General features: G+C 40.8%; 1 protein-coding gene and 1 long non-coding RNA gene across 2 annotated transcripts in view; one reads left to right on the forward strand and one right to left on the reverse strand.

The window, feature by feature from the left end:
• BANP (BTG3 associated nuclear protein) overlaps window positions 1-18,403 on the reverse strand; it is a 262,228-nt gene that overhangs the window by 109,755 nt on the left and 134,070 nt on the right. Inside the window, exon 8 of the mRNA XM_050922613.1 lies at window positions 11,672-11,839. Within this exon, the coding sequence (XP_050778570.1) occupies window positions 11,672-11,839 (168 nt within the window). The remainder of the gene's footprint in view (window positions 1-11,671; window positions 11,840-18,403) is intronic.
• LOC127034119 (uncharacterized) overlaps window positions 6,572-18,403 on the forward strand; it is a 199,757-nt gene continuing 187,925 nt past the window's right edge. Inside the window, exon 1 of the long non-coding RNA XR_007769304.1 lies at window positions 6,572-6,675. This is a non-coding gene — a long non-coding RNA (uncharacterized LOC127034119). The remainder of the gene's footprint in view (window positions 6,676-18,403) is intronic.

Genomic DNA, 18,403 nt, shown 5'->3' on the forward strand with positions numbered 1-18,403 from the left:
CTTCTATTGCCGGAGTATTGTAAACAGTCGTCGTCCCCGCCCTGCTTAATGTGAGGTGCGGTCATCAGTGGCTACTTTTACTAGAGTGTTCTTTAGTCTGTAAGGTGCCACAGGGCTCTCTGTCACTTTAGCCTAGTGTGCTAATATTTTAGCTGCAGTGCTCTGAAAAAATAGTTTGTTTAATTAGTATCTGTTCTCACACTCATTGTTTATGAACAGACTAGTGCAAGACAACAAATTTGTAACCTGAGTCTGGAAACTGAAAACCAACTCAATATGACTAAGCTAGAATCTAGTTATTTGGTGGAACGTTTACTTGTTTTTGTAGTCCAAATAAATAGCTTTAAATTACTTTTACATTTAATTACATAAAAGGCTGTCAAGAGAAAGTATGAATAAAGCAGCCAAGTAAAGCTACCAAAAAGAGAAAAATAACTCATGTATAATTGTTATATATTATGCTCTAATTGTGGTTCTATTCCTGCTATTCATGGAGGCTGGATCAGTTGTCATATGGCTGACTATTATCCTAATTTATAGAAAGTCAGTGTTTAAATACTCCCTCACAATTTTCATGAAGTTTCATGGGTATGTGATTTCTATATATTGTAATATAAGTTTTTTCACAAGAGTCAGGACCAAATATTTGGCTGGGGCCCAGTGGACCCACACTGAAGGAAAAACTAAATTTCCCTGTGCTAGTTATAACGACCAGAGACTTTGTACTTGATGTCACTGATCAGGCCCAACATATGATTTACTCTGAGGTCCAGTACCAGATACCCCTGTTCAGAGTAAATGGGTTGGAATGTATAATGTATCGAATGGGCAATGCAGAAGTCCCACAGTTTGAGGACTTCCTGACTTCTTGTTTATATAGAACATCGCCATGGTATAGTCTGTCAATACTGATACACATCTCCCCTGTAGATGGGTTTGAAACATCTGGCAAGCAAGGCGACATTGATGTGCAGTGAAAGTTCTGCATGGGACCAGACATCTTGGGTCCTGAGTCTTCCTAGGTGTGCATCCCATCCCATCGCTGATGCATCTGTGACTAGGGACAGCAATGGATGAGGCCTGGAGAAAGGTATTCCCGTACATACTGCTTGCAGTCGAGCCACCACTGAAGGGAATCAAGGACTGGATTATTATTTAGTTAAATTAATTGAGTAAATGATTCTTTCAGAAAAACAAATATCTTTTTACCTTCTCCTGTCTGTGTACCATGAATTTTCATGTCGTCTTCACGTAACTGATTTTCCATAATTTCTGTTTTATTAAACATAAATTTATTCCCACATACTAGGCTATTAGATTATAAGGAATGCCAATTCTGTTTTTCACCTTGCTCCTTACAGGCTACCTCTAGTACATCCAGCTGTGACTTCTTGCTTTCAGCATGTTTTTCAAACCCCACTGCACAAATCAAAAGCTGATCAGTCCTGGTGTTCATACACATAATCCTATATTCTCATTTTTTTCCACCTAGTAACTGTTGGACTCAAGATGGAACTGAATGATGGGGTAAGAAATATGTTTCACCTATAACTTCAGCAACATTTTAAAAGTACATTTCAGCTAGCTTGGACCTGACAATTATATCAGCGCAATACAATATTTCAGAGAAAACCTTAAACCCCCATTATAAATATGTTCTTATTTCCCTACCAGGAACAGCCTGTAACTCAAGAGTATCCATGAGTTAGCAAGGCCTGCAACCCATTAAAGAAATATTGAAATTTGTTTGTAACTGAATAATACAAAGAGACCTGTATTTGCTGTAGTCCAGCTGTTACTTTACAGATGTTAAAAACTATATTTGCATCAACAAGCTTAAACAGGAGTTGGTAAGAACTGCATATACCAAACTCAATCTGAAGTGGGAGGAATGCGGTCAAATGCATTCAGAACTGTACATCTCTCAAGAAGCAAACTTGCTTATAAATAGACTCCAATCTTTGGCTTCATTGCAATGGCCAGAGTTAGTAACAAAAAAAGAAGAAAGGAAAAGAGAACTCAGCAGTGTCCAAAAACAAAACATCCTTTATGGATAATTGTTTTTTCCCCTCTAAAGCTCTGACCAGGCAAAAGTAATATTTATCCATTTTGAAACATTCCCCATAAAAAACAAATACAAACTTGAACAGCACACAGCCTGAATGGAGGATATGTCAACAGTTATAAATCACTACAATGTAAACTATCTGGCCTCACATTTACAAAGAATCCCTGGCTCTGAGAAATTGTACAGCTGAACTCGCATGTTGAAATTTTCCACCACGTTTTTTAGAATGGAGGATTTGCTTGGACATCATCTGAACAGTTGAGTTAGTGCTGTGTGGTATTTTCACAGCACCTTTTTTTTTCCCCCAGGTGGATCAGATGCAATAGAAGCGCAGTTATCCTTTGAACGAAAGATGCCGCTTTTACCTTTTCACAAATGGAGAGTTACGAAATGGAAAATGTTATAACGGACTAGTTCCTTTTTCATGACTGGAAAATTAGATCCTTTAAAATATGTGTTTACTGTATGTTCTTATGAGCCAAAAAAAAGTAAATCTATCTAAAAAAGGTCTTTATCTTTTTGGGCTAATCCTCAACACTTGACAAAGTTACCCCACTAAAACACTTGTTTCTGTGGCATATTTTTTAAAGTTAATCCTCTTCAGGAGTTGTGAAAGCAAGATGGGATTTGTCTGACATATGTAATTCACAACTCTGTCAAGCATGTGTGTATTTTACTTTCAACTAAGTACAATTTGAAAATTCCTTATGCCAAAGGAAAAACCTCTGATATTTTCCATATCACTTTTTCCCACTGTCATTTTGCTTCATTCATTCTTTGAATTAATCTCTATTTAAATCTCCCTGTGGGTTTCTGCATCTTTATTTCTAAAATAGTTTCCTAAAAATCGACTGGCAGACATTTGTCTTCACACCCCAATTTTATTTTAAATAGGAGCAAAACACCATAAGTGTACCTCTACTTCTCTTCAAAGACTGGCGGCAAAGCCTCAGCTGGAATAAACTGTTATAACTCCATTGATGTCAATGGAGCTATGACAATTTACACGAGTTGAGGATCTTCCCCCTTGTTCTGGCAAGAAGGGATGGAGGTTTGGATTCTGGAGCAAAGTGGTTTTTTGCTTGCTCTGCTTATTTGCATATTATTATCCAGAGTGCTCGTCCACTTCACAGTTATTACATAACACTGTCAGTGCTCTACTAACAAATGGGAAGGCAGTTTTGGGTGGCCTGAACTCTTTTCTTAGAAAAAGAGGAATAAGGAAAACAAATTAAAATCAGAGAAATCTACCCTTCCAAAAAAGGGCACAAGTACTGGCTACGTCACCTTACATCACCCTCTACTGGACAATTCACAGAAATAAAAATGGACCCAATTTCCTCCTCCCTCTGCCCCCCCCCCCGTCTTCCCCCCCAAAAAATATGCATGTTTTTTAAAAGGATATCTGCTTAACCTTCTCTGGCAGCCATGTGTATGGCTCTTGTCAGAAAAAACACACATGTTGAGAACTAAAACCCTGGCTTGGAAAAGAGCAGGACAGACCATTACAATTAATACCTCAAGCACAACGAAGAGTGACATTTTCAAACTGAAGTGCCAGATGAAATATGGGAATACGATGTCTCCCTGAGCCCAACAATCTACTCTAATTTCTTTACACAGCCCATAAATCCTGCGGCTGCTGTAAACTTGCACAGTCAATTACATTTAGAAGAATCTTAATGAATAACTTTGGGGGGAGGGGAGGGAAATAGCAGTGAAAAGGCATAAGTTCATTTTTTTTTCTAACAGCTTCATTAGACATATGTAGTCTAGAAATTAGATACTTTTGAACGTTTAGGATTTCAGTATCAAGATGCAATAATTACTCAGGCAAAACTCACATTGACAATGCCTGATTAAGAACTGTAGTATCCATCTCATGCTGTCCTAGGCACTGCAGACCAGGGGTCAGCACAGTTAACTTCTAATTGTGATATATTGAAAAGACAAGAGGAAATTTGTTATTTTTAAGATATATGATTTAAAGCTAGTCACATCATATGAACTTATCTGTACTGCAAAAGCAGAGAAAGACTTCAGTTTGAACATTTCACTGATAGAGTTTAACATGTCTAATGACAGTCAGCACAAGCATCTAAGAACGCAACTCAAGCATGTGCAACCTCCTTAAACGTGAATGCATCCGGATCATTTTGACTAGGAAGCACATAACAATTCAATTCTCATAATGGGCTCTTCAGACCCACAAAAAAGGAACCCAATGTTAAAGCCAGATAGGTTTCGGGAAATCACATTTTAAAAAATGAAGTGATGGTGAAAAATACCAGCTCAGAAGCTCTGGAGACTGAAGTCATTTACTGGGTCGCAGAATAGGACATACTGCAGGGCAGTGACCATGCCAGCTTCTCCATATTCCCACCAACAGTTCAGTCTTCCTAGCTACCCCAGTCCTTAGCCAATCTGCTGGGACTGCCAACAAGGAGGACAATAGTGGTGAGTTTTGTACCTCTCTGCTGGGAACTGGACTGACACCAAATTCATTTCAAATCATATACTAAACAGTTATCAGTTACTACAAACCAGAACTACAGACAGACCAGCAACCTAGAGATAAAAGATGTTAGATCCCATTACTAATCCCCTGAGCCATGCATCCAGTCCCCTACAATTACACACTCAGTATAATCCTTGTCTCCCTCCTCAGAATATGCCATTCAGCAGCACTACCCACATCAACATGGATGGCTGCAGTTCAGCACATCCACCACACATTTCCACCACAAAGAAGGTAGTTAAGCATTTTAACCCAGTCATGTATTAAGCTCTCTTCCACACGGTTGGTTATTATAAAAGTACAAATTAATTAGGGCCTGCATTTTCATCAAAAGCTATTATATAACAGCTCATTCACTGTGTTCTTAAAAGAAATGCCAGAACTAATAGAACACATTGGTTTAAATGATAGTGAGACGTGTTAGATATTTACCATTCCCAAATATAAAAGTATTAAACTATTACTTTGTACTTGCCGAGTTTTGAACAAGGGCAAGCAAATGTCCCATACAGAAGAGAACGTCATTGTTTTACAGCACTTTTAAAAAGTACTAATAAGCATCCCCTGACTGAAACACACTCACTGGGATTTACAATTGAAAGCTATTCTGAGATTAATCAGCCCTCAGAGATGTGTGATTAAAAACATCACTGCATGCTAATTACCGGTATGTAATTCAGCTCTACGTTAGATCTTTTTCCTCATTAGTGCCTTTCATTCACTATATTCAAATAAAGATTCGGGTTCATCAATAAACTCAGGAGGGGGGAAAAACTAACCTAAAACTCAGGAAAACAGCTAATACAGAGACTATAGTAAACCCTCATGCCCAGCCCCCCTCCCAAGCCCTCACAAATATTTTTAAGCTTTTAAATGATGTTTTCAGAACAGCGGGGCTGCAATGCAGACAAACTGACACTGTGCGCCCACTTCACATATCAGTTGGCAGAAATAATACGAAAGAAAATACATTTTCAAAAGAACACAGAAATACTTTCTGCACCCCCACTAACACTTCCCAAGGGGATATTAAGAAGAATTAACTATCTAGCAGCCAATGAGTTTAAACAGAGCTACAAAACAACAGTTATTTTATCACCTTGAACCTGGTGAAAGGGTCAATAAAGTTTTTCCACTCTCCATTACCTGCAATGCTTTCTTACAAGCTTAGAAAATGTGTTTCAATTTGTCCCTCATTATTTGGTAAACGTTATATTGCTCCCCACCCTAGAGTACTATATGAGCGTGCTGTACAGTTTATTTCCTCCAGGACATCAGGTTGCTTACACCTAGCTCTCGAGGGACTTGCAGTAGGGTGCTGCTACTGTGTGCCCAGCTCATTATATTCTCCTCTGAATAAAATGCGCCATGTTTTGTTAGACAGCTGCTACCACAGAGAAAAAGGAGCAGCTCTGGCAGGCAGTGTACATGCTGTGCTCTGGTGTGATCACACTGAAATTAAGATGTATTATGTTTCTGTGGGGCTCGGGGATCAAAGTGGAAGATTTTAAAATGAAATAAATATTCAGACTTTCCAGAATATTTCTCCCCAGATAACAGTTTTGAGCTGTTTTAGCTTTTAAAGCCTTTGGGCCACATTGTGGCCCAGCCTAACGCAGATGTACGGGGAGTAAGGGGTTGTAAGGCTCATTCTCCTAACTGCGCAGCCTGCTCAGATGGCTGCTCCAGGCACAGGAAAGGTAGATAAGTTGAGTAGGGCTACTAGTCCCCTCCCCCATATGCAAACAAGTAAATGGAAAAGGGATGGAGGAGAGATATGGACTGAGGGGAGCTAAAGTAGACTGGAAGCTCATGGGAATAATGAGGGAGTCACAATTCTGCCTGAGAGTTTCTCCTAGGGCAGCACAGTTACACACAACCCCACACTCGGGGCTAGGAGCAAAGGTCTAGCCCTTAATAAACTGACAGTGGCTTTTAAGCTGGCTACATTTTAGCAAACTCATTCAATTTAGTTAATTAAGAACATAAGAATGGCCATACTGGCTCAGACCAAAGGTCCATCTAGCCCAGTATCCTGTCTCCTGACAGTGGCCAATGCCAGGTGCCCCAGAGGGAATGAACAGAACAGGTAATCAAGTGATCCATCTCCTGTCACCCATTCCCAGCTTCTTGCAACAGAGGCTAGGGACACTGAAAGATGCCAAAAGGATATGTAAAATTCTAAAACTAATTTTAAAATGTGCTGTGGTAGAAGTACACCCAAATCAATCGTCAATACATGTCTCGTATTGTGCAAAAAAATATCAGTGATAGTCTCAGTTAAAAACTATTTGTTTTTAAAACACATATGTTATTCACTGAGATTCTTGAAGTTCAGTTCTTCCTTTCCAGAAATCCACTAGCTAAAAGACTTTTTATACAGCTGGCTTGCTAATTATCATCATCAGCAACAGAGAAAAGCTATTCAGGTTTAAAATGATAAAAATATTTGGAACTGTATGAACAGCTAACCTTGACAGATCAGATCAGACTCTATAACATTCCAGTCCACATCAACAAAAACATGGCTGGAATATTATTTTTATTTATTGGTTGAATTATGCATTTGATTTAAACTGCTATCCTGCACTACGGACTGGAGTACTACCAAGTTCGGGGTGGATGGCAGTTCGCTGTATTTCAGAACTGAATGGTATCTACAAAACAAACAGTTATCAAAAAATGTGTTTTCCATACCAAAGGCCATCATAGGTACCTCAAACATTCTTGTCTTCTGTATGCATCATGGGAACCTGATTTGTGGCTGGAAGATAAAAGTATCTTGGACTCTAAACACATATTAAAGGGAAAATTTAGTGAATAGTAACATCCACCTATTGGATGTCCATGCTACTGTTCAACTATGATTTTTGCAGTAGAATAATTTCACTGTTAAATTCCGTAATGGCAGTGTTTTATATATTATTTAACTATACTGTAGGCCTTCTTATGTGCTGCCACCTATGTATGAGACAAGCTTCCTAAACCTATTCAACCAAACCACCTCTCTCACCTCATTTACATCCATCCTAAAAGCTCTGTCCTGCCATGAAGCCAAGGGGACAGCTATACAGTCCTTGAAATCGAACCACCAGATAGTGATCAAACCAACAGACAAAGGGGGTGCCATCATAGTGCTCAACCATGACAACTACATTAACGAGGCCAACTGACAACTGTCGGACACCACCTAGTATATGGAAATCAAAGAAGACCCCACACCACAATTTACCCAGGAATTTAAGGATATCATCAAATCTTTCCCCAAACAACTCCAAGAAGCACTCTACAAACTCGTCCCCCACAATTCCACTCCAAGGTCCTTTGACCAGGGAACTCAGGCAGGCCCATCATAACTGGCCACGGCAAACTCACTGAAGAAATGTCGGCACTCATAGAACCCATCCTCAAACCACTCACTACGCAAAGGGCCAGCTTCCTCCAGGACACAACTGACTTCTTTCCCAAACTCCACAATGTTAACTATCTCCCTCAGAACACCATCCTCACCACCATACATATTACTTCTCGATAAACCAACATCCCTCACAGTGACAGCATCGCTGCCTGCCTCAAATATTTACAAGACAACTGTGACCCTCTACATTTCCCAGACTTGAAGAAGAGCTCTGTGTAAGCTTGAATGCTTGTCTCTCTCATCAACAGAGGCTGGTCCAATAAGAGATACTACCTCACCCACCTTGTCTTATGAAGCATTAAAAGAAACACAGAGAAACTAGTTTAAAGAAACTATGTAGATATGACCATGCCTTATTGATTAAGTCTGAGATATTACTGTAAACTTTGTCCTTCCTCTCCCACCCTACTTTTCTGGTCTGTTTATGACCTTCACTTATCACATCCTGTGAAATTTAGACTCTCTTTTTTACTTATTTGAGCGCACAAAAGTGTGTATTGAAAATAATTACTATTATTGTTGACTGTGCAAAGATTACGACTCCTGTTAATCACTGTAATACTCCACAAGAAACTGAGCTATAAGGCCACACACTCTTCAGAATGTTTTGATGACATCACAGTGAACACAGAAAGAAAACTGAATGGTTTTTGATGGCAGACTAATCCTGAGATGTACTTTTTATGTAAGTCATAGTCTTCCTCTACTGTGTGAAGCAGCTACCGTCCTTTACCTGAAAGGTGATGATGTTTAATTAAAATACACATTATATACCTATTTATATAGATCACTCATTGTACTTAGTCACCTAACAGTTTCTACAATTTAATTAAATCAAACAGAAGCATCTACACTTGACAGTCCAGTCCAGTCCAGCATCTACACTTGACAGTCCACTTGACAGTCCCAATGGCAACATTCACTGACCAGCCAAAAACAAAATTCTAAACTAAATATCTGTCTAAGTAGGTGCACCTTAGTATGACGTGAAAGCAGTAATATATCAACTCCAGCAAACAAGCAGGATAAGAGAGTTCCATAGGTGGGGGAAGGACATGTATTGAGAAGACCCTGCAATCTATCATAGAATCTTAGATTATTAGGGTTGGAAGGGACCTCAGGAGGTCATCTAGTCCAACCCACTGCTCAAAGCAGGACCAATCCCCAAATCCCTAAATGGCTCCCTCAGGGATTGAGCTTGCAACCCTGGGTTTAGCAGGCCAATGCTCAAACCACTGAGCTATCCCTCCCCCTTATCTCATAGTGTTGTATCCTAAGACCTGACTAAAGGAACACTCGAGCTTATCTCAACAGCTTGGACAAAAAACAGAGAAAGAGAGAGTTTCTCAAGTAGCTGAATTTCAGATCATTCAAGGCTCACCTTAAATTGTTCCCTGAAGCAAATGCTACCATAAAAAGTTGTCGGGTTCATATGCAACACTTTAAAAAGCCATATTTGACAGCTATGTTGTCATAACTGTGAAATACAGACCTTAGATTACTTCAGAGCTGTAAAATACGACTTATTTTCCCTACTAGCTGGCAATGGGAATTTTGCCACATCCATTATACAGTGTATATAATAAGTAACAGATGCTTATGAATTATGGACCTGTAATTCAACCGAGGGGTTCCAGGGATGTCAAACCACAAAAGCAAAGCCTAAGTGGTTTATGTATTTACCTGAACACTGAGATGGAATTACAACTCTGTCATCCAAAAGTTATCCTCCCCCCCACACACACACACACACTGCATGAATCAATTTAAAAAAAAATTCCCCTCTTCCTTTTCCTTATACTCTCATCCTGCTTCTTATCCTTTCCTTCCTGCTCTGTTTATATCTCTGCCACTCTTTTCAAATAGCTGCTGGAGAAGCTTCAGGTGAAATATACTACTGCTCCTACTTGTTCTTGGGATGCCATAAATGTTTTCAGAGCAGCAGTGGAGCCTGACCAGAGTTTGCTGCTTTTTGTTAACAGTGTTTTCATAGTTCCTGGATGTGAAGGTACCTGGTGGATTCACACAGGACCTCAAACTCTCCCAGGAAGTAGGATCAACCATGTTCTGAGGAAAACATTAAGACACAGAAACCATGAAATCCATGGAACATTTCATCCACATTTATCAAAGATGGAGGCTACTATTACTGTCTGTGTCCCACCACTGGCAAAGAGGATCTCATTGCCCTGAAAGCTAAATGTGCAGATGTTTCAGTAGAACTTAATCACATTCAGGATAAAAAGACATCTTTAAAGGCTATAACAGAAAGAGACAGAGAGAATGCAGTTTTTGTTTAGATAGGACACTATTGCCCCTTGAGTTAATATAGTGGACTTTAGAGGACAAAATGCCCTCAACCTGCATCTGTGGGCTTTACATCTCACTGTTGGTCCTTTTTTCATCCAGCAGATTAATGATTAATAGCTTTCCATAATGAACTCCAACACTAGTTAATATGTACATGCTAATGTGGCTATAAAGTCCACAACTATTGCATTTTGTATAAAGAACAGAGATTTCAAAGAGAGCTTCAAAATAATATCCCATCAACAAATATAGCTTATGGTAACCATTATGCTGATTAGTTGTTTTAATCTGAGAATTCTGGAAATTATTTCAAGTTTCAGTATATAAAATTGTCCACTGAAAGCAGATTTTGACATTTTTGCATGAGATACAGCGGTTAGTGTTAACATGCAACCAAAAACTTCATGGAGGCAAGCAAATTTACTTCCTCTTCTTTGGGCTCACCTCCAAAATGCTGCTTTTTATATATGATGTACAAACACCCTGCAACACTGCTTTTAATATAAGCATGAGCCAAAAATATCCCATGAGAATATTTCCTAGGTCAACATTTTTCATTTTACTATTGTTCATTCCTATATCTATGTGGAAACAGAGAACTGCCTACTAGATTTTTAAGGATAGCTGGTAAATATTTTGTGAACAAAATTAAACATGTCCTAATAAACTGTATGAGCATACTGTGAAAAAGACTTAACAAGATTCATTTTTCTTTTATTCTTATTATGAATCTTAATCACAGGTAAATATACAGCCCCTGTACTGAAAAAGCTTAACAATCTGGTTACCACGTAGTAGGTATGCTACATAATGACATGAACGTGCACATAAATTATTAGTATATGAGGATTTGTATTTAAACAGCCAAAATTTTTGTTTGAGGTCAGGGGAGGGGTATTCAAATCAGAATATTATTGCAGAAAGAAGTTGAGACATAAGTATACAACCCATTGAAACTAGTATGTTTCTTACCTACTGAAATCAGTTAAAATTTTCATTTCAAAACAAGAACATATTTATTGACGGTTTGGTGGACGGCTTCCCTTCCTCCATCTCAAGCCAGAAACAAACACACACACACACATCTGTTCGTCAACATTAAACTCTACTTGCAAGAAAAGCTGCAATAAGCCAGTCTTATTCCGAAATGATCACTTGAAATTTCATCATCTCTTTCTCAGTTTATATTCAAGTATAGATATTACATTATAGCTACATAAAGATACTGCAATTTGTAGTGTCTACATATGAGCCTGTTGTAAATGTAGATTAATAGAAGCTAATTTTGTTTTCAAGAATTTTGAAAGACAAATGAACTGTTTAGGGTAAATTTCCATTTCTCTGATGTTTCTTTTACCTGAGCCACTATAAGATGAAGAGGAAGGCGTTCGCCTGGAAAAACTTTTCACTGCAAGACTCTGGCCTCGCTGTTTTCGCCGCCAAGCTGTCCGGCATTTGGAGTCTATGCTCTGCTTGATCCGGTACCAGTCAGACTCTGTAATTCCAAATTTATAGAAAAGGTGACCTAGAAAGAGGGGGGGGGGAACACAAAAGAATAGGACAGAATATAAATCCATATTCTGTATGAAATGCTCTTATCTACATGGGGCTGCAAGGACTCTCACACATTCAAAGAGATGAAAGCATATATGAAATAGCATCTGTTGAAAAGTGCCCAAAATCACCTCAAGGAACATGAGATGCTCGATGGCAGAGATTATCAAAACTGCAGTTGTGTGCAATTACAGCAACCATCACACGAATTACCACACACAAATCAAGTAACTGAAAGTATGCAAAAAGAACAGGAGTAATTGTGGCACCTTAGAGACTAACAAATTTATTTCAGTATGAGCTTTTGTGAGCTACAGCTCACTTCTTCGGATGCACAGAATGGAACACAGACAGGAGATATTTATACATACAGAGAACATGAAAAGGTGGAAGTATGCATACCAACAGGAAGAGCCTAATCAATTGATATGAGCTATCATCAGCAGGAGTAAAAAAACTTTTGAAGTGTTAATTAAGATGACCCATAGAAGGTGTGAGGAGAACCTAACATAGGGAAATAGATTCAATTCGTGTAATGACCAAACCATTCCCAGTCTCTGTTTAGGCTTGAGTTAATTGTATCTAATTTGCATATTAATTCAAGTTCAGCGGTCTCTCTTTGGAGTCTGTTTCTGAAGATTTTCTGTTGCAAAATTGCCACCTTCAAGTCTGTCACTGAGTGGTTAGAGAGGCTGAAGTGTTCTCCCACTGGTTTTTGAATGTTGATTCCTGATGTCAGATTTGTGTCCATTTATTCTTTTGCATAGAGACTGTCCGGTTTGGCCAATGTACATGGCAAAGGGGCACTGCTGGCACATATCACGTTGGTAGATGTGCAAGTGAATGAGCCCCTGATGGCGTGGCTGATGTGATTAGGTCCTATGATGGTGTCACTTGAATAGATATGTGGACAGAGCTGGCATCAGGCTTTGTTGCAAGGATAGGTTCCTGGGTTAGTGTTATCCAGACTAACACGGCTGCTACTCTGAATGTGTGCATATGATCAGTTGTGTATTTAACTGGCCACCAGTATATGCAATTTCCCAATTTGCATGTGTATTTGTGGAAATGGCACCATCAAGTTTGAGATGCACAGTACTGAAAATTTGATAGATGAGTTGCTCCTTGGCCAAATGTGGACAAAACTATATTTAAACCTTCCCTACAGTCACAATTTCTAGAAAACTAATGGTGACTAGATGCCAGGACTAATTCTCTAACAAGATTGAGATATAAGCTGAAGTGTTTTTTGGTTTTGTTTAATGGCCTTCTAGAGCAGTGTTTTTCAAAGTATGGGTCGCGAGTCAATACTGGGTCGCGGATTGTCAGACACTGACTGGGTCACCTTGATGATTCAAATTACAATGATTGTTGCCGCACAGCAGCTCTAAAGGGCCGCACAGCAGGGACCTGGAGAGAACAGAGGTAGGGGGTGGGTGGGAACTGGGGAGAGGAGCAAGTTGGAGCTTGCAGGGGTCCTGCGGGCCTCTCCCCTAGCCCCGGATGTCGCTGTTGCCAGCCAGGAGAGAAGGAACCTTTCCCTGGAACTCTGTGTTCCCTCCAGGCAGGGGGAGAGAGAGGCTCTTCCTCCAGAGCTCTGTGCTCGGAGCTGCCTGCTGGCAGGGAGAGAGAGAGGCCCCTCCCCCGAAGCTAGCTGCTGCCGGCAGGGCGAGGGCGGGGGGGGGTCCACTGGCCCCAGCCCTGGGGAAGCCTGCCTGCAACCAAACTCCTCATCCCTGGCCCCACCCCAGAGCCTGCACCACCAGCCAGAGCCCTCACCTCCCCCGCATCCCAACCCTCTGCCCCAGCCCTGAGCCCTCTCCTGCATCCTCAACCCCTCATCCCCAGCCCCTTGCCACAGGCCTCAACCCTAGACATAGCCCTCGCCCTACCCTCTGCCCTACCCTGGGCCACCTCCCACACTCCTTACCATAGGCTTACTAAGGCTAATGTCTAGTGTTAGTTATGTAAAGTGGGTTAAGCTGGAATCTATTGCAACGTTATGATTTTATGGAAACTCTAGTCAACGGATATAATTATGTTGAGTCACGGGCACCAACAATTTTCTTCAACTGGGTCACGAGGAAAAAAGTTTGAAAACCACTGTTCTAGAGAGTTGATTCTTCAAAATCACCTAACTGTAAATTGCAAGATGAAGGAAGTGACCTTTTGAAGGTATTCCTAGCGCTATCAAGTCAGGTCATTCTAAGGAAGCTTTTCTACACTTTCCTAATATAGCCGTTTCAACAGATTATTTTGGTCTCCCCATCCACTGTGTAAAAATAAAAGGATCCTGTGAGTTAAGCTGCATGAAGATTTTCCAGTGAAGCTCCTTGGTTTGGTTTTGTTGCAAACACAATCCAGGTTCGCAAGCTCTGCAGTAAACATGTTTCAAGAGAAACAGAAGCAGCAAGCACCAAACACAGGGTTGTGTTTCAACTGTAACAGAAATGGGTTCAGTTTCCAGGACAGTATGGTTAAAAATAATGGGAAAGAAATACATAAGGCATTATCAGCATTTTCACGAGTTCCCAATACAACATTGCCAATTCTCATGATTCTATTGCAAGTCTTGCAATAGTTGGTGTTTTTCTTAAAGCTCCAGTTGCCTGAAGTCATCTGATTATACGGTAACCTCCTCTTTCATTTAAAAAAAAGAAGAAGAAGTTTCTAGCCCTCACAGTTGAAGAGGAAAAGTTTTAAAGAATAAACCCTAACGTTTCAAAAACTATAAGGCAAAAAAATGTATATTATTCTTTAAAATGTTAATTTTGAAGAGCTGAGTCATGATTAAACTTTTGGGTTTGGCAATATTGCAATTAAATCCCATCTAACCACCTTAATGATGAAAAAGTCATGTTACAAAACCCATAGCTACTACTTAGTCCAATTTCTGATCGAAAATTGAGTTGGATGATTCTCCACTAAACCAATCAATATGCCCAGCAACACAGTACGGAGTTTCCAATTCATCTCAGCTGACTATGAGGTCACCCTAAATTCCTAGAATGGAAAGACAACCGTTTTTGTTAAACCTATAAAGCTATCTTTAGGCTTCCTTCGTGCTTTTTATTTTGTCGGCCTGTTCCCAGGGCTTTGCTAATTGTAATATATTTAGCTGAATATCCTATTCTAATAGGCTCAACACATAAACATTATTTTGAGTCTAAATTTCTGATTTTTAATATACAGTTGTTTCTTATGCCCCCTCTCTTGACACAAATTGTCTCTCTTCTCAACAACCAGCTAGTTTTACCGTCAAGCCTTCCATTAAGACCCTGATCCTGTGAAGTACTTAAACATGTGCTTAACCTCAAGCTTTTGTGTAGTCTCACTGAAATCATGGGGACTGCTCGTGTGGTTAATGTTAAACCTGTGTGTAAGTGCTTTGCGAGACTGGGGCTGAAACGGCTAAAATTCTAGATTCACAAGACTGTAAATATTATAACATTTGCTGCTTTCTTTTAATTTTTAAATAAATGGAAGTTCTTGTAGAATTTCACTTATTCATATGCATATCTTACCACCTTTTATATAAAATCTATTTGGTTTATTATATGGATTAAGCCATCACCATTTTTTTAACACTGGTTCTGTTTACTTTTGGTCTCAATTAGCTGCATATTTGTTTAAAGAGCAACCAGAAAATGAACAAAGGCAAATTAATTAAAGTCAGGAAAGAACTGGCATCAAAAAGCCCATTACAGAAGCACTGCAAGCCCCAAAAGTTCTCACTGGCAACTGACAGCAAGCAAATACGCTTTTTCGAGATTGTTTTACAACTACTACATTTTGCCTCAGAAAGGAGGCAGAAAATTGACTGAAACTATCTGTTGCTGTATATTTTCCTTTCCATAGGTGTCAGCAAAATGAAAGCACATTCTGTACTGTAAATACTGAGACCACATTTTTCTGAGTGTCATCTATTGCCTTGCAACCTAATATGCTGTATACACAGAAATAGGTTTATAATTTTTTTCAGTAACATCCAGTAAAAGCAGTTGCGTTTTCACTCTGAGTATATCTCAGCTGCCACTATGTGCCAAAGCTTTCCAGATAAGATACATTGTCACATACTGTGGCGATCACTCTTGTAACCCTGGATTTCCATATATTCTTCTTCCGTAGGTTCAAATTTCATTAATAAATACATTCAAACACTTCTTCAGGTTGCACACTGCCTCCAGTAAAGGTAAATCAACAAACTGCAGGTGGATTCTGGGGTTGAGGGGAAGGGGATACACTATTTGGAATTGGCAGCATAATACAGCAGGGCAAGGTTTAAGTTTTACAAAGTAATTCACGGGACATCTCAGGCTAACTGTCACTTTATACAAACAGGAATCAAACAATATAAGCTGTTGGAGACATGATGATCAGAGCTGCAGCAAGCAGCTCATGCTAGGGGAGTCAGTGTTTGCATGCCAAGAGCATATGGGAACAGATGTTGTGTACTGGGGCTGTACATCAAGGATGCCTCATAATTTGCCATGTTGATGAAGCATAGGAAAAGGAGGCCTCTCCCTGTTACAAACAGATAATGGATACATTTCACCATATCACCAGTATAACGGGTAGTAATACTGAAACACTGGAAAAAGATGAGGACACCTGTTTAGAGTGAAATAGCTCACAAATGAGATTTTGTAAATCATTGCACTCATAAGCTAAACAGAGGTAAGGAGGCAAGAAGCAGATTTTAAACTAGGAGGAGAGAACAGATTTTGGGCTTAGATTTTCAGAACCATGCATGCATATGTGCAATTAGATCATGCAATTCCTACCTAAATAATATGGTGATGGAAGCCCTACAAATGGTATGGACAGTCACATGGGCGACTAGGAAGGCCATCTTCCATGACAGGTATAGAATGTGACAAAGTTCCTCCTCTACCTGGTGGGTCCTGCGCTTATTGGCAGATTTGCTCACCTCAGTGATCTTCCCCACAGTCTGGGTCAACTTCTCCTGTGTCTGATCAGGAGTTGGGAGGTTTGGGGGGAACCTGGGCCCGCCATCTACTCCAGGTTCCAGCCCGGGCCCTGTGGATTGCAGCTGTTGATAGTGCCTCCTGTAACAGCTGCATGACAGCTACACCTCCCTGGGCTACTTCCCCATGGCCTCCTCCAAACACCTTCTTTATCCTCACCACAGGACCTTCCTCCTGGTGTCTGATAATGCTTGTACTCCTTAGTCCTCCAGCAGCACACCCTCTCACTCTCAGCTCCTTGTGCCTCTTGCTCCCAGCTCCTCACATACACTTCCTCTCCTCTGGCTCCTCCTCGCCTGACTGGAGTGAGCTCCTTTTTAAACCCAGGTGCCCTGATTAGCCTGCCTTGATTGGCTGCAGGTGTTCTAATCAGCCTGTCTGCCTTAATTGGTTCTAGCAGGTTCCTGATTACTCTAGTGCAGCCCCTGCTCTAGTCACTCAGGGAACAGAAAACTATTCATCCAGTGACCAGTATATTTGCCCTCTACCAGGCTCCTATACCACACTGGTTTGGATCTGTTACAAGAAGTAAGTCGCCAGAGGTTCAAATGGGGGTCCCGTTAGTCTGGAAAGGACCAGGTTGAGGTCCCAAGCTCGGACCAGTTTTCTAACCTGCGGGTGCAGCCTTTCCAGATCTTTCAGGAAATGCCCAACCATGGGGTTGGCAAAGACAGAACGCCCAGCTGCTCCTAGATGGAAGGCAGAAATGGCTACCAAGTGCACCTTGATCAATGATGCTGTTTCAAGTACAGTAGGTAGTCCAAGATGAGTGGTATAGGCGCCTGCATTGGAGGTGTGCAGCCCTGAGCACACCAGATTGTAAATCTTTTCCACTTGGCCAGGTACATGGCCCTGGTGGAGGACTTCCTGCTACCAAGCAAGACCTCCCTAACAGGCTCAGAGCACATGAGTTCCATGGAGTTTAGCCATGTAGCTTCCAGGCTGTGAGATGAAGGGACTGGAGGTCAGGGTGATGAAGCCGACCATAGTCTTGGGTGATCAGATCTGGGACCTGTGGCAGTGTGATTGGGGTGTCCACTGACAGCTCCAGGAGTGTGGTGTGTCAGTGTTGGTGAGGCTATGCCAGTGCCACCATTATGATTACCCCGTCTCTGCAGATCTTGAGCAGGACCCTGTGTACTAGTGAGATCGCATACAGCAGATGTTCCATCCAGGGGAGGAGAAATGCGCCCACAAGCAAGCCCAGGCTGTGATTCTGGAAGGAGCAGAATTGCGTACCCTTTCTGTTGCCTTGTGTGGCAAACAGGTCGACCTGGGGAACTCTCCATTTCTGAAAAATGCTGTGAATTACATCTGGACGGATGGACCACTCGTGGTTGTGGAAGGATCTGCTGAGGCAGTCCACCTGCTCATTTTGGGAACCTGGGATGTAGGACACTTCCAGGCGAGTGGAGTGGGCTATGCAGAACTCTCACAGCTTGAGGACTTCCTGACATAGGGGAGAGGAATGGGCTCCACCCTGCTTGCTTATGTAAAACATTGCAGTTGTGTTGTCCATCATAACTGCCATGCACTGCTTGCTTATG

This window comes from Gopherus flavomarginatus, chromosome 14, assembly GCF_025201925.1.
Source record: "Gopherus flavomarginatus isolate rGopFla2 chromosome 14, rGopFla2.mat.asm, whole genome shotgun sequence".
NCBI lineage: Eukaryota > Metazoa > Chordata > Testudines > Testudinidae > Gopherus > Gopherus flavomarginatus.